This window comes from Anolis sagrei, chromosome 3, assembly GCF_037176765.1.
Source record: "Anolis sagrei isolate rAnoSag1 chromosome 3, rAnoSag1.mat, whole genome shotgun sequence".
Lineage (NCBI taxonomy): Eukaryota > Metazoa > Chordata > Lepidosauria > Squamata > Dactyloidae > Anolis > Anolis sagrei.
This window is the reverse complement of record NC_090023.1, coordinates 272,822,510-272,847,670: the sequence shown is the minus strand read 5'-3', so window position 1 is coordinate 272,847,670 and position 25,161 is coordinate 272,822,510. Positions and strand designations below refer to the sequence as shown.

Below are 25,161 nucleotides of genomic sequence, written 5' to 3'. Positions count from 1 at the left end.
GGACGCTGACCCACTCCTGTTCTTGCAGGCAGGCTGATAGCAGGGTGTAGCTGGGAGACAGAAGTTCTTAAAGCCTCCTTTCCTGGCTTGCTTTCTCACCAGTGTGGGGGAGATGCAGCCAGGACGCTGACCCACTCCTGTTCTTGCAGGCAGGCTGATAGCAGGGTGTAGCTGGGAGACAGAAGTTCTTAAAGCCTCCTTTCCTGGCTTGCTTTCTCACCAGTGTGGGGGAGATGCAGCCAGGACGCTGACCCACTCCTGTTCTTGCAGGCAGGCTGATAGCAGGGTGTAGCTGGGAGACAGAAGTTCTTAAAGCCTCCTTTCCTGGCTTGCTTTCTCACCAGTGTGGGGGAGATGCAGCCAGGACGCTGACCCACTCCTGTTCTTGCAGGCAGGCTGATAGCAGGGTGTAGCTGGGAGACAGAAGTTCTTAAAGCCTCCTTTCCTGGCTTGCTTTCTCACCAGTGTGGGGGAGATGCAGCCAGGACCGCTGACCCCACTCCTGTTCTTGCAGGCAGGCTGATAGCAGGGTGTAGCTGGGAGACAGAAGTTCTTAAAGCCTCCTTTCCTGGCTTGCTTTCTCACCAGTGTGGGGGAGATGCAGCCAGGACGCTGACCCACTCCTGTTCTTGCAGGCAGGCTGATAGCAGGGTGTAGCTGGGAGACAGAAGTTCTTAAAGCCTCCTTTCCTGGCTTGCTTTCTCACCAGTGTGGGGGAGATGCAGCCAGGACGCTGACCCACTCCTGTTCTTGCAGGCAGGCTGATAGCAGGGTGTAGCTGGGAGACAGAAGTTCTTAAAGCCTCCTTTCCTGGCTTGCTTTCTCACCAGTGTGGGGGAGATGCAGCCAGGACGCTGACCCACTCCTGTTCTTGCAGCAGGCTGATAGCAGGGTGTAGCTGGGAGACAGAAGTTCTTAAAGCCACCTTTCCTGGCTTGCTTTCTCACCAGTGTGGGGGAGATGCAGCCAGGACGCTGACCCACTCCTGTTCTTGCAGGCAGGCTGATAGCAGGGTGTAGCTGGGAGACAGAAGTTCTTAAAGCCTCCTTTCCTGGCTTGCTTTCTCACCAGTGTGGGGGAGATGCAGCCAGGACGCTGACCCACTCCTGTTCTTGCAGGCAGGCTGATAGCAGGGTGTAGCTGGGAGACAGAAGTTCTTAAAGCCACCTTTCCTGGCTTGCTTTCTCACCAGTGTGGGGGAGATGCAGCCAGGACGCTGACCCACTCCTGTTCTTGCAGGCAGGCTGATAGCAGGGTGTAGCTGGGAGACAGAAGTTCTTAAAGCCTCCTTTCCTGGCTTGCTTTCTCACCAGTGTGGGGGAGATAAAGAATAAATAATAAATAAATAAACTTATTAGTATTTCAATGGGAAATGTGGGCCTACTTTTGGCTGATGAGATAGGATTGTTGTTGTTGTTGTTGTTGTTGTTGTTGTTGTTGTGTGCTTTCAAGTGGTTTCAGACTTAGGTTGACCCTGAGCGAGGCCAGATAAATGACCTTGGAAGGCCGTATCCGGCCCCCGGGCCTTAGTTTGAGGACCCCTGCCCTAAGACGTAGTAAGACCTGTTGTCTCAATTACCAAGGTTGATCAGTCTAGCTAGAACCGTCCCTCCAGGCACAGCCTCTCTAATATACACATGAAATCATGCCGTTTCCCATGACTTCCTGGTATGGGTCTCTTCTATAACAAATAATGCGACCTTCGGAGAGTCTGTTGAGTAGCACGAAGTTTACGAAAACTGAACCTCCTATCAACTATTTATTTATTGATTTCAAACATTTGTACCCTGTCCTTCTCAAACCCTGAGGGAGGGACTCAGGGCGGCTTACACTAGCAACAATTTGATGCCAACACATACAAAATCTATCTATGTCTTTATTTGTTTACTATACAGTATTTGTATACTGCCCCTCTCAGCCCGGAGGCGACTCGAGGCAGTTTACAGTTGGCAATCAATGCCCCACAACATAAAATACAAAACACAGTAGAACACAATATCACACATTTAGGCAAAACATTAGGTTAAAAATATCCATTTAAAACATTATTACCAACAATATAGCCATATCCAAGTCCAATTCAGCGGCCAAGACTCAGTCCAAAGCCTGTCCATTGCCAGTTCTCATGAGCATTGCAATTGCTGTTACAGTAAGCCTGCTACCTGAATGCCTGGTCCCAAAACCACGATTTGAGTTTTTTCCTAAATGAAAGGAAGGGTGGAGCTGACCTAATTTCACTGGGGAGCATGTTCCACAGGAGGGGGGCCACCACCGAGAAGGCCCTGTCTCTTGTCCCTGCCAGACTCATTTGCGAGGAAGGCGGGATCGAGAGCAGGGCCTCCGAGGTGGGCCGTAGAGGGAGATACGCCCGGACAAGTAATAGGGCTTTATAGACCAAGACCAGCACTTTGCATTGTGCTCGGAAATGGACCGGCAGCCAGTGGAGCTGACACAACAGAGGGGTGGTATGCTCCTTGTATGTCGCTCCAGTGAGTAATCTGGCTGCCGCCCGTTGGACTACTCGAAGTTTCCAAGCAGTCTTCAAAGGCAGCCCCACGTAGAGCGTGTTGCAGTAATCTATTAGTAATCTATTAGTAATCTAGCAATGAATTATTCTCTCCACCTGGAATTTCAGCCTTTGAACTCGTTTCCCTAGACCAGTGGTTCTCCACCTTCCTAATGCCACAACCCCTTAATACAGTTCCTCATTTTGTGGTGACCCCCAACCATAAAATTATTTTCATCACTACTTCATAACTGTAATTTTGCTACAGTGGTTGGGGGGGGGGTGATTTTGGTTGGGAGGGGGGTGATTTTGTCATTAGGAAGTTGTAGTTGCTGGGATTTATAGTTAATCTCCATTAAAAGAGCATTCTGAACTCCACCAATAATGGAATTCAACCAAACTTGGCACGCAGAACTCCCATGACCAACAGAAAATACTGGAAGGGTTTGATGGACTTTGACCTTGAGTTTGGCAGTTGTAGTTCACCTACATCCAGAGAGCACTGTGGACTCAAGCAATGATGGATCTGGACCAAACTTGGCATGAATACTCAATATGCTCAAATGTGAACAGTGGTGGAGTTTGGGGGAAATGGACCTTGACATTTGGGAATTGTAGCTGCTGGGATTTATAGTTCACCAACAATTGGAGAGCATTCAGAACCCAAGCAATGATAGAATTGGGCCAAATTTCCCACAGAAAACGCCCATGACTGTGTTTTCTGGTGGTCTTTGGTGACCCCTCTGACATCCCCTCGTGACCCCCCCAGGGGTCCTGACCCCCAGGTTGAGAAACACTGCCCTAGAGAATGACTCTTCTGCACCATCTCGGCACCTTTCTGGAATGTAACCTTCAGTAACTGCTGAAGACACAGACTGATCGTTTTCAGGGCTCTAAATGTCATGTTGGCTCTCAGGCCCAGAGTTCCCATGGTCCACTTCCCCATTCACATTGATATCAGCCACAACCATAGGCTGAACTACAATAGGTGGTTTGCTGTTAATTTTTCAGGCTATAGGGCCATGTTCCAGCAGCATCCTCTCCTAACGTTTTGCCTGTGTCTGTGGTTGGCATCTTCAGAATCCTGTGAGTTGTAGTTTCTCTTTGGCAGAGAAGGCTAAGACCTTATAAACCTACAATTCCCGGAGTTCCATCACATTGAGAAAAGACAGTTCAAGTGGTGCCAAACTGCATTAATTCCACTGTGTAGATGCATCCCAGAGGGGCAGGATATCCTTTCTCGTGGAGTAGGAAAAACTGGTAAATCTGTTTTGCCTCCATGGGTTGGAGCTGGAGCTTTCAATGAGCAAAGGTTACACCATCCTCAAACTCAAAAGAGAGCTCCTGCAGAATCCCACTTCGTGCAAAGACAATGGAGGACTAGTGGATTCCTACGGGTTCACAGACAACAAAATATATGGAATATCTGCCATACCTGCCGAAGGTCATAGACGGTGAGCCCGATGGAGATGATGGAGAGGACAACGAGGAACGAGGCAAACTCGTAGTACCCCATGGAGAGCCAGAGCGTCAGGGAGAAGGTTTGGAAGACATAAAATGGGTTCAGGACCTGGCAAAGAGAAAGCAGAGCCCAAGGCATCAGCGGGGGGCACCCAGGCACTTCCAGGGAACCAATGGGAGGCACCAGCATGGTTTAACTACAGAATCCTTGTTTTTGTGGGAGGGACTTCCTGTAGCAGAACAGTAGAACAACTACTGTTGCACTCCAGGTCAGTAAAAAGCCCTTTAAAACACACCACACAATGAGTGAAGAAACAAATCCTCTTTTCAGGCATGTAGCTGGGTGGGGGGGGGGGGGCTTGAGGGGCTTCAGCTCCCCCCGAAATTTTCAGGGTGGTCTGCGAGAAGGCTTTACTGGTACATTATTTAAACTGTTATGTTTATTCATATCATGATCCGATCACCATGCTCAATATATCCCATATGCATGGGGGTATTGGGATAGCGATACAAAAGGTTTGCTAGGGTAGATCCTCAGCCCCCCCTTCAAATCAAACTCAGCCCCCCCCCCCCAAATCAAATTCAGCCTCTTTTATTGAAGCTTAGTAAAATAGTCAGTAGAAATAAATGCTTCTAGAAAAATAAGAAGGTTCCAAAAAGTAACAAGTCAGTAAAATGCAGCAACACAAAGCAATGTCCGCACAAGACATAAAAGCTATCCAAGACAGTGTTTATCCAGACAGAAATCAACAGGATCCAAAGACAATCCAAAAGGCTCAAAATCTTCACAGGAACAAGACCCCTTGAACAGGATTTCCATGGCACAAGAACTTGATTTCCAAATGATGCCTGATCTAACAGGTTTCCCCTTGAAGCAAACCTTATATCCCAAACCCCAGAAATTGGTTTTGCTTCCCCCCACATTTTCCCCTTATCAGATGAAGCCTTTCAGAGTGACGTAAACACTGAGTTTGCTGATCTCCAACCACCTATTCTTCAACACCATTTCTGGCTGCTCATTAAAATTCCCAGGTGCCACATTGTTTTCCAAATCCAAATCTTGAGAGCTCACAGAGAAAGGGAGTAAACCATCATCCCTAGGCCCAGCAGGAATCTTCTCATGAGAAACTGCCCTTTGCACTGGAGTCTCTCTGTCATTGTCTGCATGAAAATCATTGACCAAACCGTCTCCATCTTGCGCCTCATCCTTGGCCCCTTCATCTCCCTCATCATTTCCCACATCAGAAGCAGCATGATCTTGGAACACAAACACAGACTGATTCCCAACAACTACTTTCTAAGTAAGTACCGCACAATTAAACAGGAAATACCACTTTTAAACCAGGAACATACTTTTTTTCTAATTTTGTTACATAGTGTTATGAGCCAGAGCATGAAGTTCAAGCTCAACCCGGTCTCATTTTGTCAGCGTGACCCCATTGCGACCCACAAAGACTGCTCCAAAGAGCTTGGAAACTTTTGGAAGTTGAACACCCTTGGAAACCTTTTGAAGAAGCATCCAGAAGAAACTAGAATGACATTCCTCAGTTACCTCTTTGAAAAGCAGCTTCCATATTGGTCGGATTTCAATTTCGATGGCGTTGGGTCCACACACCAACTTCCTAAGAAGGAGAGAAGGACAGAAGGGAAGCCGTTACTCCCCTTGGAAAAGGGACAACAGAACAGGAATGGGCCTCATGATCCCTTGCAACAAGCCAGGGTTTTCTTTGGAAGTGTGATGGTGATATAACTGTACCAATTTGACAGCTTTCAAAGGTTACAAAGCCAGTTCAGAAAAAGGGCGATTCACCCTTCCTTGGCTCTGAATCGACAAGGGCTTCAGGATGCAGAATTCATGGTCCTACCATACTTCTAAGATTGGAAGGGGCATCCAAGGGTCATCTTTATAGGGTTTGGACCTATAAAGCTCTATATGGTTCTGGCCCAGCTTACTTGTCCGAACGCATCCACCCCTACGTCCCACCTTGTAATCTAACATCATCCGGGGAGGCCCTGCTCTTGCTCCCTTCAACAGCACAGATGCGTCTGGCAGGGACGAGAGACAGGGCCTTCTTGGCTGTGGCCCCCGTCTATGTAATGCACTCCCAAATGAGGTAAGATCCGCTCCCTCCCTCCTGGATTTTAGGAAAAAAATAAGACCATGGTTTTGGGACCAGGTCTTTGGGCAGTAGAAGTAAATGTATGCAGCATTTTAGAAGGACAATGAAGAAACGGCGATTCGATGGATGAGACTGTTTTATTGTTTTAATGATTGTTTTATTGCTTGTGGGTGTATTGTTTTAACTTGATTTAGTCTAATTGTAGTGTATAATTGTAATTGTTTGTACTGGCATTGAATTTTGCCATTACTTATGTGTAAACCGCTTTGAGTCCCCTCAGGGTGAGAATAATATTGTAAATAAATAAATAATAAAATAAATCTAGTCCAACACTCTTCTGCCAGGCAGGAAGACACAATCAAAGAACTCCTGACAGATGGTCATCCAGCCTCTGCTCAAAAACCCCCTTGTACTATCTCCCTGGGGGCATAACTTCCAGGTGTATCTCATCCAATTCTCAGCTGACGACCCAGGATAGGACAGCCTTCCAAGATCTTCAACACTAACATCACATTTTGTGGGGCTACATCAATGTCCTTTAGGCTTTGTGCTCATGGTGAGATTTGAATGAGGAGTTACACAATTTCAGCCATTTCCAAACCACCAGGCAAACAGAAGTAAGTTAAGAAGAAAGCAAAGAGAGAGATGTAGTTTTCCTTCTCTGAGCCTTCTCTGCCAAAGAGGGCTGGTGTCTCCCCAAACTACAGTTCCCAGGATGCTATAGCATGCAGCTATGACAGTCAAAGTGGGGTCGCACCTGAGTTCTCGCTGCCTCCTGGTCAGCCCATCTCCAAATTTCTGGTGTATCTGATAGCAAGTGTTGCTGTCCTCAAGTGACCTGGAAGAAGGGGAGAAAGGACACAGAGAGCAGTCAGGTAATACTTCAGATAAAGGCTCATCTCTTTATTTTATTTGTTTTCGTGCTTATTTAGCCTCAAACTCACCCGACTCTGACGAAGGCTTTTCCGGGAACATCCCAGATGTAGCGGAGTTTTTGCACCTGGATGTACCTCACCTGTGAGACACATTGCAACGACATTAGGAACATGTAAGGGTGTATCGACATTACAGTTTGACACCACAGCCAGTGCTACCCTCAGGTGTGCATCGATGGGAATCCTTCATGGAAGCTGGTATCTGGGGACCCATCTAAGCCATAGAATGAAGGCATATCGACTAGGCCTGGGCGGTTTCGTTCGTTAATTTTGTAATTCGTTAAATATTCGTTAATTTTAGCAATTACAAAACGATTACAAAACTTATTTTTAAACCCGGAAGTGTTTTTAAATATCGAAACGGCATGCGCCAAATATTTTTGTATTTCCGTCCATTTCGGAAATACGTAAGATGGCTAGATGCTTGCTGGGAGCTCTCCTCTCTCTCCTCTCCTTAGCCAGTCAGAGCCTGAAAGAGGAGGAGGAGGAGGAGGAGGAGGAGGAGGAGGAGGAGGAGGAGGAGGAGAGGGCGGGGAAGGCGCCGGCTGAGCAAGCGAGCGAGAGGGCGAGCGACCCTCAGCGGGAAGGCGACCCATCCCTCCTTCCTCACCTTTGCGATGGGTGTGCTTCATTCTCCCAATTCCGCACTGAAACCTTAGCGGAGGGCTGGGCTAGATGGCCTTTGGGGAGCCCTTCTCCCAATTTCGCATTGAGACCATAGCAGAGGGCGGGACTAGATGGCCTTTGGGGAGCCCCTTCTCCCAATTCCGCACTGAAACCTTAGCTTCGGAGGAGCCGGGCCCGACTCGGCGGCAGCGCTTGAGGGCCCGCCAGAGTGAGTGCCTGCCTTCCCTCCTTAATAATAATTTCTCCTCCCTATTCTACTAAATTAATAATTAAATTAAAAAAATATTGAAAAAATATTGAAAAAAAAAAGGGCGCCATCTTTACAAAATGTTTTGTAAATATTAATGAAATTTCGTAAATACCGAACTTTTTTAAGGGAAAATTTTGTAATTATTTTAAATATCGAAACAAAAAAAAAACCCCAAATACAAATTGATTTTAGAAACAAATTTTTGTGTTGTTACCCAGGCCTAATATCGACACCACTAACTGCTATGGCTCAATGCAATGAAATCCTGTGAGTTGTAGTTTCACAAGATCTTGAGTCTTTTTCTGCCAAAGAGGGATGTGATTTCAGCTTCTACAACAACCGCAGGTTCTGGGCCTAGCTTCCAAAGGGCCAGATAAGACACAAATGGGCTGAAGGCAAAATCAGAGGCTCTCTTCTCAATGGTCAAAGAGGATGCCAGTGGAGACAGCCCTCCAAAGACATGACATACTGGAACTGTGAATACAGAGCATATTTATTATATTTATTGTTGCATTCCAGAACAGGAAATAGCCCGTCTGACGATAAACACACCACACGCTGAGTGAAGGAACAATCCTTTTAGCAAAAAAAGCCAGTAAAAATATATGCTTGTAAAGATAGAGAAGATTCCAAAAAGCAATAAGGCATTCAAAGGCAGCAAGATAAATCAGTGTCCAAACGGAGGAATCAAAAGCAATGTTCAAAAAACATGAAGATACAATCCAAGGCAATGATTATCCAGACAGGAATCAAACAAGAAGCAAGAATTGACCAGATGCTGCTGGTCACCTTGAAAGGTTAGAAAAATCCATGAAGACAAGACCACTTGAACAGGAATTCCATGAGGCTTGTACTTGGTTTACAAATGATGCCTGATCTGACAAGATTTTCTACAGACAAACCTTAAATCCCAAAAACTGGTTTCGTTTTCCCCTAGTCTTTGACTTTAATTGACGAATTCTTTTAAATCTACGTAAACATTGGGCCTCTTGTCGATTCTGGCTTATTTCCAGCCACCGACTCTGCTTATCTGACTCCTCATTAACTTTACCAGGTGCCAGACTGTTTTCCAAACTAGAATCTGGAGAGCTCACAGGCGGAGGGAGTAAACCTTTCTCCCAAGGCCTGACAGAAACATTCTCATGAGAATCTGCCCTTTGCACCGAAGCCTCTCTGTCAGTGTCTGCATGAAACTCATTGACCAAAGTGTCTCCATCTGGCACCTCAGAGTCAGACATAGAATCATAGAATCAAAGAGTTGGAAGAGACCTCCTGGGCCATCCAGTCCAACCCCATTCTGCAAAGAAGCAGGAATATTGCATTCAAATCACCCCTGACAGATGGCCATCCAGCCTCTGTTTAAAAGCTTCCAAAGAAGGAGCCTCCACCACACTCCGGGCCAGAGAGTTCCACTGCTGAACGGCTCTCACAGTCAGGAAGTTCTTCCTCATGTTCAGGTGAAATCTCCTCTCTTGTAGTTTGAAGCCATTGTTTCGCATCCTAGTCTCCATGGAAGCAGAAAGGAAGCTTGCTCCCTCCTCCTCCCTGTGGCTTCCTCTCACATATTTATACATGGCCCTCATCATGTCTCCTCTCAGCCTTCTCTTCTTCAGGCTAAACATGCCCAGCTCCTTAAGCCGCTCCTCATAGGGCTTGTTCTCCAGACCCTTGATCATTTTAGTCGCCCTCCTCTGGACACATTCCAGCTTGTCAAGATCATTCCAGCTTGTCAAGACCCAGAATTGGACACAATTGAGGTCTGTTGGAAGTAGGAAAATGGGAAAACCCTCACTACCTCTGAGGATGCTTGCCATAGATGCAGGCGAAATGTCAGGAGAAAATGCCTCTTTTACATGGCCATATAGCCCAGAAAAACCTACAACAACCCAATAATAATAATAATAATAATAATAATAATAATAATAATAATATCCAGCATATAGATCTCGTTTGCTGTGACATACTGTGCTTTTGCGTCAGTAAAATAATAATTTCTATGATAAAAACATGGAAAAGGTTTATTAAACTGCAAAAACTTTGCTTCTGTGGGAGGGACACCCTGCCGCACCTTTTGCTCTAGTTTTTCAATAAATATATCTCATTGAGTGTCAACCAATTCAACCTAGTTTTGGGCAGCCACAGAAGTCAAGTTTCTGGAGCAGAACAACCGCTTTCAAACCAAATACCGACAATTAAACACGAAATAACACTTTCAAACCTGGAACATATTTGTTTTTCTAATTCTGTAAAATAGTGTAGTAGGCTTAATATTCTCGCTACAGTTGATACAATGGTGTTAGTCCGGGTAAACAAAGGGTGCTTAAGAAAATGGCCACCTCAATGGGTGCCACAAAGATAAGTCTAGCTTGGGAGAAGAAACGTTCCCACTGATAGTCCAGATCGTATCAGGTGAAACAGGAAATAGGACCCAGGAGCTCTGACGCAAACCCATTGTGTGCTCCCCTTGAGTCTCCCAGTTCATTGTGAAAAGATTGTGGTAATTTGAGAGATTGTTTCTGGAGTCCGGAGTGTTTGGGCAGAAATCCAAGGCTATTCATGTGAGGTGATTAGAGGGCAAAATGGAAAAGGCAAGATGAGCATGCTGAATGTCCCCATGGAGCCGTGCCTCATGAATTCATAATTATGAGGTCTAATTTCTCGACAACAACACTAGAACTCCCAGGTTTCCATAGAATTGATGCAAGAAGTGTTTGGATTGTGTTTTCCTTTGTGGGTGAATGGGGCTGGACTGGATGGCCCTTGGGGAGAGAGATATTGACAAGCTGGAATGTGTCCAGAGGAGGGTGACTAAAATGATCAAGGGTCTGGAGAACAAGCCCTATGAGGAGCGGCTTAAGGAGCTGGGCATGTTTAGCCTGAAGAAGAGAAGGCTGAGAGGAGATATGATAGCCATGGACAAATATGTGAGAGGAAGCCACAGGGAGGAGGAGGGAGCAAGCTTCCTTTCTGCTTCCCTGGAGACTAGGACGCAATGGAACAATGGCTTCAAACTACAAGAGAGGAGATTCCATCTGAACACGAGGAAGAACTTCCTGACTGTGAGAGCCGTTCAGCAGTGGAACTCTCTGCCCCGGAGTGTGGTGGAGGCTCCTTCTTTGGAAGCTTTTAAGCAGAGGCTGGATGGCCATCTGTCAGGGGTGATTTGAATGCAATATTCCTGCTTCTTGGCAGAATGGGGTTGGACTGGATGGCCCAGGAGGTCTCTTCCAACTCTTTGATTCTATGATTCTATGAAAAGGCAAGGTGAGCATGCTGAATGTTCCCATGGAGCCGTGCCTCATAAATTCATAATTTCGAGGTCTAATTTCTTGATAACAACACTAGAACTCCCAGGTTTCCATAGAATTGATGCAAGAAGTGTTTGGATTGCGGTTTCCTTTGTTGGTGAATGGGGCTGGACTGGATGGCCCTTGGGGTCCCTTCCAACCCTAGAATTAGAATCATAGAATCATAGAATCATAGAATCAAAGAGTTGGAAGAGACCTCCTGGGCCATCCAGTCCAACCCCATTCTGCCAAGAAGCAGGAATATTGCATTCAAATCACCCCTGACAGATGGCCATCCAGCCTCTGCTTAAAAGCTTCCAAAGAAGGAGCCTCCACCACACTCCGGGGCAGAGAGTTCCACTGCTGAACGGCTCTCACAGTCAGGAATTCTATGGTTCCATGTTCCCAGGTCAACACCCAAAGTCATAGCTACATACAAAGCTTGAACCCGAGAGAGATCCATTTACAGAAAACCCACACACAGAGATAGATATCTACATAAAAACTCCAACCATCACCCAAGTCAAAAAAAGAAGCCCCATTCAAGCCTTGGCAGACCGTGCAAAAAGAATCTGCGCAGCCCACCTCCTCCAAGATGAACGGAACCACCTCAACTGGGCTCTCCAGGCCAATGGATACTCCACCTCAGACATCAGAAGAGATGCAGGACCACTGAGGACAAGCCATGAGAGTCAAGACGAAGATCCACCCAGAGGAAAAGTGTTCTTGCCAGACATCAAGCGAACCACTGACCACATAGGGAAGCTGATGAGGAAACACAACATACAAACAATCTACAGACCCACCAAGAAAATCCAACCAATGCTCCGTTCAGCAAAGGACAAGAAGGATCCTCTCACTTCTGCAGGAGTCTACCATGTACCATGCAGCTGTGGACAAGAAGTCTCCAGAGGGACCACCAAATGCAGCAGTATTGCCCAGACACAAATCAAGGAACATGAAAGGCACTGCAGACTACTCCAACCAGAGAAGTCAGCCATAGCAGAGCACCTGAGGAACCAGCCTGGACACAGCATTTTATTTGAGAACACAGAAATGCTGGACCACACCAACAACCACCATGTCAGGCTACACAGAGAACCCATTGAAATCCACAAGAAGCAGGTGGGGAATTTCAACAGAAAGGAGGAGACCATGAAAATGAACAAAATCTGGCTACCAGTATTGAAAAACTCTAAAGTTACAACAGCAAAACAACAGAGAGTAAACAATCAGGCATATCTGATCACCTCTCAACAAAAGATTCCCCCAGGCACTAACAAGCCACACCAAAAAACTGCCAGGCCATCCAATGCTAATCAAGGTGAACAACTGAAACATTCACACCTAGCTCCAGCAGACAAGAGTTCTTTGTCCCACCCTGGTCATTTCACAGATATATACCCAATTTTCCTAGTTCCAACAGACCTCACAACCTCTGAGAATGCTTGCCATAGATGCAGGCGAAACGTCAGGAGAGAATGCCTCTAGACCATGGCCATATAGCCTGAAAAAACCTACAACAACGCAAATGGGTACAGTCTGTGCTGGTCGCATTGACATCAGATATGGATCACCACTCGTGCATTAGGTATTGCTCATGTAAACTGTGTGTAACTCTTATGCAAACTATTGTGGGTTGGGCGAGGATTGTGAGGAGGTTGGGATGAAAGTGGGACTGGGCTTGGTAGGCCTTTGGGTCAAAGATACTGTGTGTTGCATTTGCCTTCTTGCTCAGATTCAGGGCTCATTCCAGTGCCATGTTTCTCTTGGGAGGAGATAAGATAGGGCTGATAGTTCATTCTCACCTTGCATCAGGACTTTGCATCAATATGTGAAGCCATGGGTGATAGCAAACTCTACTGAAATGACTTCTGGTCCAAGAAGATCTTAGAGTTCCACTGGAGGACCTAGAAAGTGCCCAGAGATGGCATATTTTGCCATTTGTGGGTGAATGAAACCATGGACACTGCTCCTGCACATGCAAGCATTTTCAGAGGCAGGAGCCCTTGACTGGGGAATAGGAGTGTTCTCCACATCTTCAGCCCATCATCTGGGTTAGCTCTTTGACTGCAAGAAACACTTACTTTGCATCCAGGCATGGTGATGGCTCTGTTGATGACAGATTCCTGGTCTTCCTTGAAGAGCTGCTCTGGTTTCTCACTGTCCAGGAGACGCTGCAGGTTGAGGGAGATCACCTTCTTCCTCTTGTATCTCTGGAACTCATCCTCAAAGGAGAAAGGTAGAAAGAAGGGGTGAACTGTCTTGGAGGGAAGCTTCTGAAGAACATCAAGCTCTTTCTAGAGCAGGAGTGATATAACTCTAGGAGAAAAAGTCATGCATGCAACCTCCAAGGAACTGGGCACATGTCTAAGACCACACAATGGATGAGAACCCTCCTTAATGGAGGTGGACACAAACTTGGAGGAGAACCCACCTGAGCTATAACACACATGGATACAAATGTATACTAGTGGCAAATACACTTACTGTTGCCCGTAACAATACAATATCGGCCTCCTCCAGGTTGCAGGGAACGCAGTTGGCCCAGACATCCCAGTTTGGCTTCCAGTAGAAGAGGAGCAGAAGGGCTCCACAGGAGAAGAGGTAGCCGGCAATGCAAAGGGCCCTCCGGAAGACCTGGGTCCTGTAGCCAAATATCTCCTAAATGGGATTAAAAATCCATGATCAGTCATTCATTGGAACCTCAAAGACCATGCAATCCTCTTCTCTTCTGCCATGTAGGAAAGAACAATCCAAGCTCTCCGGACAGGTGGCCCTTCAGCCTTTGCTTAAAAGCCTCCAGAGAAGAAAGGAGACTCCTCAAGGATCCCGGTCTGAACAAAGCAGAAGAGAGTGAGACCATGACTTTCCTTGATTCAGATGCTACACATATATTGATGCAGCCGATGATTGCTTTAGCTTTTTAAGCTGCTGCATCACAGTCTTGGCTCATGTTCAGTTACTGGTCTTCCAAGAGTCCTTGATCCCTTTCATACGGAATGTTTCCAAGCCCGGTGTCATCCAGCTCTGGGATATTTGCTACTCCTCTTAATTTGGGTGTTCATAACATCTCCATCTGAGATGCCTTTGCTCTCTGTTTTCAGGGACATTGTGGTCTGAACTATTATTATGACTGTCATTTGTTTAATGTCACTATTCTTTATAAGATGAGCCATAGTCCTAGAAATTCAGAAAATATCTATTCTGGAACATCAATCATGAAAAAAAAAACTATCCAGACTCTCCTAGAAAACCGTAGCTTCTATGTGGAGTCTCAGGGCAGGAAAAGCAGATGGAGGAGGTGAAAGAATGGCTCACCCCAAGGCAGCGTTCTTGCACCGTCCTTGTTTAATATCTTTACAAACGATCAGCCACAACCACTACTGCTTGAATATCAAGCACAAAGTAGCTGCACGCAATAACATCCTGTGGAAACTTACTGGCAGCACATGGGGTGCAGACCAAAAATTAGTAAGAACTTCAGCCCTGGCCTTGTCTGACTCAACTGCCGACTCAACAGCCGAGCACACGTCTGCCCACAAAAAGCAGGTGAATACAGCATTGAACAAAACATGCAGAATAATCACAGGATGTCTTATACCTCTTGATAAACTCTCATTGAATGAAACATGCAGAATAATCACAGGATGTCTTAAACCTACACCTCTTGGTAAACTCTCATTGAATGAAACATGCAGAATAATCACAGGATGTCTTAAACCTACACCTCTTGATAAACTCTCTTTGAATGAAAAATGCAGAATAATCACAGGATGTCTTAAACCTACACCTCTTGGTAAACTCTCATTGAATGAAACATGCAGAATAATCACAGGATGTCTTAAACCTACAACTGTTGATAAACTCTCATTGAATGAAACATGCAGAATAATCACAGGATGTCTTAAACCTACACCTCTTGATAAACTCTCATTGAATGAAACATGCAGAATAATCACAGGATGTCTTAAACCTACAACTGTTGATAAACTCTCATTGAATGAAACATGCAGAATAATCACAGGATGTCTTAAACCTACAACTGTTGATAAACTCTCATTGAATGAAACATGCAGAATAATCACAGGATGTCTTAAACCTACACCTCTTGATAAACTCTCATTGAATGAAACATGCAGAATAATCACAGGATGTCTTAAACCTACAACTGTTGATAAACTCTCATTGAATGAAACATGCAGAATAATCACAGGATGTCTTAAACCTACAACTGTTGATAAACTCTCATTGAATGAAACATGCAGAATAATCACAGGATGTCTTAAACCTACACCTGTTGATAAACTCTCATTGAATGAAACATGCAGAATAATCACAGGATGTCTTAAACCTACACCTCTTGATAAACTCTCATTGAATGAAACATATAGAATAATCACAGGATGTCCTAAACTGACACCTCTTGATAAACTCTCTTTGAATGAAACGTGCAGAATAATCACAGGATGTCTTAAACCTACACCTCTTGATAAACTCTCATTGAATGAAACATGCAGAATAATCACAGGATGCCTTAAACCTACACCTCTTGATAAACTCTCATTGAATGAAACATGCAGAATAATCACAGGATGCCTTAAACCTACACCTGTTGGTAAACTCTCATTGAATGAAACATGCGGAATAATCACAGGATGTCTTAAACCTACACCTGTTGATAAACTCTCATTGAATGAAACATGCGGAATAATCACTGGATGTCTTAAACCTACACCTCTTGATAAACTCTCATTGAATGAAACATGCAGAATAATCACAGGATGTCTTAAACCTACACCTCTTGGTAAACTCTCATTGAATGAAACATGCAGAATAATCACAGGATGTCTTAAACCTACACCTCTTGATAAACTCTCTTTGAATGAAAAATGCAGAATAATCACAGGATGTCTTAAACCTACACCTCTTGGTAAACTCTCATTGAATGAAACATGCAGAATAATCACAGGATGTCTTAAACCTACAACTGTTGATAAACTCTCATTGAATGAAACATGCAGAATAATCACAGGATGTCTTAAACCTACACCTCTTGATAAACTCTCATTGAATGAAACATGCAGAATAATCACAGGATGTCTTAAACCTACAACTGTTGATAAACTCTCATTGAATGAAACATGCAGAATAATCACAGGATGTCTTAAACCTACAACTGTTGATAAACTCTCATTGAATGAAACATGCAGAATAATCACAGGATGTCTTAAACCTACAACTGTTGATAAACTCTCATTGAATGAAACATGCAGAATAATCACAGGATGTCTTAAACCTACAACTGTTGATAAACTCTCATTGAATGAAACATGCAGAATAATCACAGGATGTCTTAAACCTACACCTCTTGGTAAACTCTCATTGAATGAAACATGCAGAATAATCACAGGATGTCTTAAACCTACAACTGTTGATAAACTCTCATTGAATGAAACATGCAGAATAATCACAGGATGTCTTAAACCTACACCTCTTGATAAACTCTCATTGAATGAAACATGCAGAATAATCACAGGATGTCTTAAACCTACAACTGTTGATAAACTCTCATTGAATGAAACATGCAGAATAATCACAGGATGTCTTAAACCTACAACTGTTGATAAACTCTCATTGAATGAAACATGCAGAATAATCACAGGATGTCTTAAACCTACAACTGTTGATAAACTCTCATTGAATGAAACATGCAGAATAATCACAGGATGTCTTAAACCTACACCTCTTGGTAAACTCTCATTGAATGAAACATGCAGAATAATCACAGGATGTCTTAAACCTACAACTGTTGATAAACTCTCATTGAATGAAACATGCAGAATAATCACAGGATGTCTTAAACCTACACCTCTTGATAAACTCTCATTGAATGAAACATGCAGAATAATCACAGGATGTCTTAAACCTACAACTGTTGATAAACTCTCATTGAATGAAACATGCAGAATAATCACAGGATGTCTTAAACCTACACCTCTTGATAAACTCTCATTGAATGAAACATGCAGAATAATCACAGGATGTCTTAAACCTACAACTGTTGATAAACTCTCATTGAATGAAACATGCAGAATAATCACAGGATGTCTTAAACCTACAACTGTTGATAAACTCTCATTGAATGAAACATGCAGAATAATCACAGGATGTCTTAAACCTACACCTGTTGATAAACTCTCATTGAATGAAACATGCAGAATAATCACAGGATGTCTTAAACCTACACCTCTTGATAAACTCTCATTGAATGAAACATATAGAATAATCACAGGATGTCCTAAACTGACACCTCTTGATAAACTCTCTTTGAATGAAACGTGCAGAATAATCACAGGATGTCTTAAACCTACACCTCTTGATAAACTCTCATTGAATGAAACATGCAGAATAATCACAGGATGCCTTAAACCTACACCTCTTGATAAACTCTCATTGAATGAAACATGCAGAATAATCACAGGATGCCTTAAACCTACACCTGTTGGTAAACTCTCATTGAATGAAACATGCGGAATAATCACAGGATGTCTTAAACCTACACCTGTTGATAAACTCTCATTGAATGAAACATGCGGAATAATCACTGGATGTCTTAAACCTACACCTCTTGATAAACTCTCATTGAATGAAACATGCGGAATAATCACTGGATGTCTTAAACCTACACCTGTTGATAAACTCTCATTGAATGAAACATGCGGAATAATCACAGGATGTCTTAAACCTACACCTGTTGATAAACTCTCATTGAATGAAACATGCGGAATAATCACTGGATGTCTTAAACCTACACCTGTTGATGAACTCTCATTGAATGAAACATGCAGAATAATCACTGGATGTCTTAAACCTACACCTCTTGATAAACTCTCATTGAATGAAACATGCAGAATAATCACAGGATGTCTTAAACCTACACCTCTTGATAAACTCTCATTGAATGAAACATGCAGAATAATCACTGGATGTCTTAAACCTACACCTCTTGATAAACTCTCATTGAATGAAACATGCAGAATAATCACAGGATGTCTTAAACCTACACCTCTTGATAAACTCTCATTGAATGAAACATGCAGAATAATCACAGGATGTCTTAAACCTACACCTCTTGATAAACTCTCATTGAATGAAACATGCGGAATAATCACAGGATGTCTTAAACCTACACCTCTTGATAAACTCTCATTGAATGAAACATGCAGAATAATCACTGGATGTCTTAAACCTACACCTCTTGATAAACTCTCATTGAATGAAACATGCGGAATAATCACTGGATGTCTTAAACCTACACCTCTTGATAAACTCTCATTGAATGAAACATGCGGAATAATCACAGGATGTCTTAAACCTACACCTCTTGATAAACTCTCATTGAATGAAACATGCGGAATAATCACAGGATGTCTTAAACCTACACCTGTTGATAAACTCTCATTGAATGAAACATGCGGAATAATCACTGGATGTCTTAAACCTACACCTGTTGATGAACTCTCATTGAATGAAACATGCAGAATAATCACTGGATGTCTTAAACCTACACCTCTTGATAAACTCTCATTGAATGAAACATGCAGAATAATCACAGGACGTCTTAAACCTACACCTCTTGATAAACTCTCATTGAATGAAACATGCAGAATAATCACAGGATGTCTTAAACCTACACCTCTTGATAAACTCTCATTGAATGAAACATGCAGAATAATCACAGGATGTCTTAAACCTACACCTCTTGATAAACTCTCATTGAATGAAACATGCAGAATAATCACAGGATGCCTTAAACTTACACCTGTTGATAGACTCTACAAGCTAGCTGGCATTGCCCCCCCTTCCTGGATGTGTGATGGGAAGTTGTTGCTAAATGTGAGAGAAGTAAGGTTGAACACTGTGAAAGCAACCCACTACATGGCTACCAGCCTCCTCCCAGTAGACACAAATCAAGAAAAAGCTTTATGAGAACTACCACTCCTCGTGGCATCCCCCCAGCAACAGCAAGGGTATCCCTCTGGGCAGCTAGACCAGGAAATCCCAACTGGATGGCCCCCCACAAGAGAAGGTCTTCCTCCATGGGCAAACCAAGAATGGGCCACTTGGAAGTCCCTGAAGAGACTCAGAAGAGGAGTGGGCAAATCAAAAGGGAACCTGGCATAATGGCATGACCTAAAAGAATACTACACCTTGTGTGACTGTGGAGCAGAACAGGCAACTCTGCATCTGTATGCTTGTCCACTGTGCCCTGCCTCATGTCCAGAGGAAGAATTGTTGGAGGCTACAGACAATGCCGTTGCTATTGCCAGTTTTTAGTCAAAAGATATTTAGCTACCTGCACACCTTCTACTTTTGTCAGTTTTATGCTAATTTATGCAATGCTTTTGATACTAAATAAATAAATCATGAAAATGAATTGCATAGTCTCTAAAGTCTCCTGCTGAAAGCATCTCCCGCTGTGTATAAATGCAAAGCACTCTATAAACGTAAAGAAGGTTTCAGGTATTCTTTCTTAACCTTCCTTAATAGCTTCTACGAATAATTAAGATGAATGACTTCCGAAACCGAAGGTTGAAACCAAAGGAGAGGCGTAGGTGAAGGTGCGAAGCAACATCAAGTTAATTAAGACTTTAAAAGGACGAGCAGGAAGATAATGTGTTTGGAGAAGGTTGTGACATTCAGATTTTGAAACTTAGGCAGAGAAATTCTGGAGTGTAACTGTCTCATTCCTCTTGCAAAATAGCAGAGAACATTTTCTCAAGTTCACCTACTACACTGCAAAGTAGTGTAGTAGGTGAACCCCACTCTGACAAGCAAGGCCAAATGTGTGGAATAATGGGAGTTGCAGCTTTGCAAGGTCTTTCTGTCAAAGAGTACTGGTTCGTCACCAAACTACACCTCCCAGGGTTCCATAGCATTCAGGCATAGCAGCCAAAGTTGGGCCAAACTATATTCATTTCAGAGTGTAGACATGCCCCCAGGCACAGCTAGAAGAGGACATAGATATTATCTTCAAAGACAATTTACTACAAAACAGGAGCTTTTTTGTTGAGTTTCAGGATCAGAGAAGCAGATGGCGAAAACAGAGGAATGGCCTGCCTCGGGGGAGGATGCTTGCCCCATCAATGTTTAACATTTACACAAATGACCAGCCACAGTCCGAAGGGAGAGAGAGTTTCATCTATGCTGATGATGCTGCCATCACTGCTCAAGCAGGGAGCTTTGAAATGGTTGAACAGAAGCTCTCTGAAGCTCTAGGTGCTCTTGCTGCCTATTACAGGGAAAACCAGCTGATTCCTAATCCATCTAAAACACAGACGTGTGCTTTTCAACTTAAGAGCAGACAAACATCTTGAGCTGGGAAGGAATCTCACTGGAGAACTGCAGCACACACAAATAGAATCATAGAATCATAGAATCAAAGAGTTGGAAGAGACCTCATGGGCCATCCAGTCGAACCCCATTCTGCCAAAAAGCAGGAATATTGCATCCAAATCACCCCTGACAGATGGCCATCCAGCCTCTGATTAAAAGCTTCCAAAGAAGGAGCCCCCACCACACTCCCTCCGGGGCAGAGAGTTCCACTGTTGAACGGCTCTCACAGTCAGGAAGTTCTTCCTCATGTTCAGATGGAATCTCCTCTCTTGTAGTTTGAAACCATTCTTCCATTGCGTCCTAGTCTCCAGGGAAGCAGAAAACAAGCTTTCTCCCTCCTCCCTGTGGCTTCCTCTCACATATTTATACATGGCTATCATATCTCCCCTCAGCCTTCTCTTTTTCAGGCTAAACATGCCCAGATCCTTAAGCCGCTCCTCATAGGGCTTGTTCTCCAGACCCTTGATCATTTTAGTCGCCCTCCTCTGGACACATTCCAGCTTGTCAATATCTCTCTTGAATTGTGGTGCCCAGAATTGGACACAATATTCCAGATGTGGTCTAACCAAAGTGGAATAGAGCATGGGGAGCATGACTTCCCTAGATCTAGACACTATGCTCCTCTTGATGCAGGCCAAAATCCCATTGGCTTTTTTTGCTGCCACATCACATTGTTGGCTCATGTTGAACCTGTTGTCCACGAGGACTCCAAGATCTTTTTTACACGTACTGCTCTCGAGCCAGGCCTCATTGTCCCCCATTCTGTCTCTTTGCATTTCGTGTTTTCCTAAGTGGAGTCTCTTGCATTTGTCCCTGTTGAACTTCATTTTGTTAATTTTGGCTCATCTCTCTAATCTGTCAAGATTGTTTTGAATCCTGCTCCTGTCCTCCCAATTTGGTCCCGTCTGCAAACTTGATGATCATGCCTTCTAGCCCTTCATCTAAGTCATTAATAAAGACGTTGAACAGGACTGGGCCCAGGACGAAACCCTGCGGCACTCCACTCGTCAATTCTTTCCAGGATGAAGAGAAAGCATTGGAAAGAATCACCCTCTGGGTTCGTCCATTTAACCAATTACTAGTCCATCCATTTCTTCCTCCCTCCCAAGACTTTTAGAGCCCCTTTTCTCCTTTGTGGGTCTGCCAATACCCTGGTTCCTTGGTGCTCCAAGCCTCGACAATTCTGTGGAGGAGTCAATAGACGGGAGGCAAGGAATGACCATTGCCAACTATGCTTTTACTTTGGATCTATTACATTTGAGCCTACCTAGTGGTTGCTATGATGATATTATTGCATTTCTGATATGTGGTGACCTTAAGGCTCTCACGGGGTTTTCTTAGCAAGACTTGTTCAGCTTCCTCAGAGGCTGAGAGAGTGTGACTTGCCAAAAGCTATCCATATCTGAGCAGGGATTCAAACCCTGATCTCCAGAGTCATAGTTCAGCACTCAAACCACTACACCATGCTGCTTTCCCAATGCAAATCTGGTGCATTTGGGAAGTGGGTGCACGAAGCAAGTCATACCTGCAAAAGTTTGTGTTGCAAACCTCTTTTTCTTTGTTGACTTCAAAGATGCTGCAGGATTCCTTTCTTACGCAACCGTTCTGCCTTTGGAGAGCTTACCCCATATGGTTACACTCTTCCTCCTATTGCTGGAGGCTTGCCATGTGTATCATGACGGGGAATCATGCGCAGTTTCCACATTTCCAATGAGGCTTCTACCTTTCCAATGAAGTTTCCACCTTTCCACTGAAGGAAGTGATACTCCAGATATGATCACCCAGGAATACACGCCTTTGACACGCAACAGGAGCACTGATCAGAGTGCAGCCATGAAGCTGTCATTTGAATGCATGGCCAAAAAAAAGAGGGATAACTACACGCAAACAAGAAAATACTTGTGTGTAAAACAACAAGCGACATGTGTGTAAAACACCAGCATCCTGGGAGTTGTAGTTTTGCAAAGGATAAAGACTAAATGAAGTTTGAACATATATATTGCTCAAAGCTCGATGCTATGGAATCCTGGGATTTGTAGGTTTGCAAGGTGCATAATGTTCTATCAGTGCGCAGACATGGTAGAGTGAATGCAGTTTAGTCCCACTTGTAACTGCCCTGGCTCTATGCTATGGAGTCCAGGGAGTTGTAGTTTGGTGAGGCGTTATCACTCTTTGGAAGAGGACCTAAAGATCTTGTAAAACTACAACTTCCTGGATTGCATAGCATTGTGTCCTCACTCTATGCTATGGAGTCTAGGGAGTTGTAGTTTGGTGAGGTACCATCTGGACCAAATTAAAGTCTTGTAAAAGTACAACTTCCTGGATTGCATAGCATTGTGTTCTGGCTTTATGCTATGGAGTCTAGGGAGTTGTAGTTTGGTGAGGCACCATCTGGACCAAGCTAAAGTCTTGTAAAATTACAACTTCCTGGATTGCATAGCATTGTGCCCCAGCTCTTTGATATGGAGTCCAGGGAGTTGTAGTTTGGTGAGGCATCATCTGGACCAAGCTAAAGTCTTGTAAAACTACAACTTCCTGGATTGCATAGCATTGTGTCCTGGCTCTATGGTATAGAGTCTATAGGGAGTTGTAGTTTGGCATAGGGAGTTGTAGTTTGGTGAGGCACCATCTGGACCAAGCTAAAGTCTTGTAAAACTACAACTTCCTGGATTGCATAGCATTGTGTCCTGGCTCTATGCTATGGAGTCCAGGGAGTTGTAGTTTGGTGAGACACCATCTGGACCAAGCTAATGTCTTGAAAACTACAACTTCCTGGATTGCATAGCATTGTGTTCTGGCTCTATGCTAAGGAGTCCAGGGAGTTGTAGTTTGGTGAGGCACCATCTGGACCAAGCTAAAATCTTGTCAAACTACAACTTTCCTGATTCTATAGTATTGAGCCGGGGCGGCTAGCGTGGTGTCAAACTGCATTCATTCTGCAGTGTATTTGCACCACGAAGTGTGGTCATTAATGTGTCTCTGAATGCTATCACTGGCCTTTGTTGTGTTCTTCTGGAGTGGCTGAAGGTCCCAAGGTTCTTACAAGGTTCTTGCAAGGGCAGCACCACATTAAGGACATTACAATAATGTTCAAGTCCTGAACCGGTGCTTGGCCGCTGTAACGGACTGGATGAGGGCTAACAGATTGAAACTAAATCCAGACAAGACAGAGGTCCTCCTGGTCAGTCGTAAGGCCGAACAGGGTATAGGGTTACAGCCTGTGCTGGACGGGGTTCCACTCCCCCTGAAGACACAGGTTCGCAGCCTGGGAGGGATCCTGGACTCATCGCTGAGCCTGGAAACCCAGGTCTCGGCGGTGGTCAGGGGAGCTTTTGCACAATTAAAACTTGTGCACCATCTGCGCCCGTACCTTGGGAAGTCTGACTTGGTCATGGTGGTCCATGCTCTGGTTACATCCCATATAGACTACTGCAACGCTTTCTACGTGGGGTTGCCTCTGAAGACTGCCCGGAAGCTTCAACTAGTCCAACGAGCGGCAGCCAGACTACTAACAGGAGCCGGGTACAGGGAGCATACTACTCCTCTGCTGCATCAGCTCCACTGGCTGCCAATTAGCTTCCAAGCAAAGTGCTGGTGCTGACCTATAAATCCCTAAAAGACTCCGGCCCAGTTTACCTGTCTGAACGGATTCTCCCCTACGAGCCATCAAGGTTGTTAAGATCTTCTGGAGGGGCCCTGCTCTCGGTCCCACCTCCTTCGCAATCGCGTTTGGTGGGGACGAGGGACAGGGCCTTCTCGGTGGTGGCCTTTAGGCTCTGGAAATCTCTCCCGTTGGAGATTAGATCTGCCCCTTCCCTCCTGACTTTCAGAAAGCTGGTATAATCTTGGCTTTGGAATATAGCATTTGCAGAATGAAGATCGAGTCAATAATGGCTGACCACACTGGCGGATGGTGATGAATTTGTGATTTTACTTTGACAACCTGGCTTTTGTAATTGTGTGATCTGTATTTTAATGTATTTTTGTATTAATGTATTATGATGCTATTATGTCGATTCTATGTGTGTATGAATTTTCTGCTGTTAGCCAGCCTGAGTCCCTCTTTAGAGGTCGAGAAGACCGGGTTACAAAAGCTCTAAATCAGTGTTTCTCAACCTGGGGGTCGGGACCCCTGAGGGGGTCGCAAGGGGGTGTCAGAGAGGTCACTGAAGAGCATCAGAAAACATAGTATTTTCTGTTGGTCATGGGGAGTTCTGTGGGAAGTTTGGCCCAATATTATCTTTGGTGGGGTTCAGAATGCTCTTTGATTGTAGGTGAACTAGAAATCCCAGCAACTACAACTCCCAAATGTCAAGGTCTATTTTCCCCAAACTTCACCAGTGTTCACATTTGGGCATTTTGAGGATCCATGCCAACTTTGCTCCAGATCCATCATTGTTTGAGTCCACAATGCTCTCTAGATGTAGGTGAACTACAACTCCAAAACTCAAGGTCAATGTCCACCAAACCCAGTATTTTCTGTTGGACGCGGGAGTTCTGTGTGCCAAGTTTGTCTCAATTCCATCGTTAGTGGAGTTCAGAATTCTCTTTGATTGTAGGTGAACTATAAATCCCA

General features: G+C 44.3%; 1 protein-coding gene across 1 annotated transcript in view; it reads right to left on the bottom strand.

Annotated features, from left to right (window-relative positions):
• LOC132770362 (probable cation-transporting ATPase 13A5) overlaps nt 1–25,161 on the bottom strand; it is a 111,452-nt gene that overhangs the window by 82,799 nt on the left and 3,492 nt on the right. Inside the window, exons 2-7 of the mRNA XM_067466142.1 lie at nt 13,677–13,850; nt 13,274–13,414; nt 7,032–7,102; nt 6,845–6,925; nt 5,520–5,589; nt 3,942–4,076 (exon numbers count right to left, since the gene is read on the bottom strand). Coding sequence (XP_067322243.1) covers nt 3,942–4,076; nt 5,520–5,589; nt 6,845–6,925; nt 7,032–7,102; nt 13,274–13,414; nt 13,677–13,850 — 672 coding nt within the window. The remainder of the gene's footprint in view (nt 1–3,941; nt 4,077–5,519; nt 5,590–6,844; nt 6,926–7,031; nt 7,103–13,273; nt 13,415–13,676; nt 13,851–25,161) is intronic.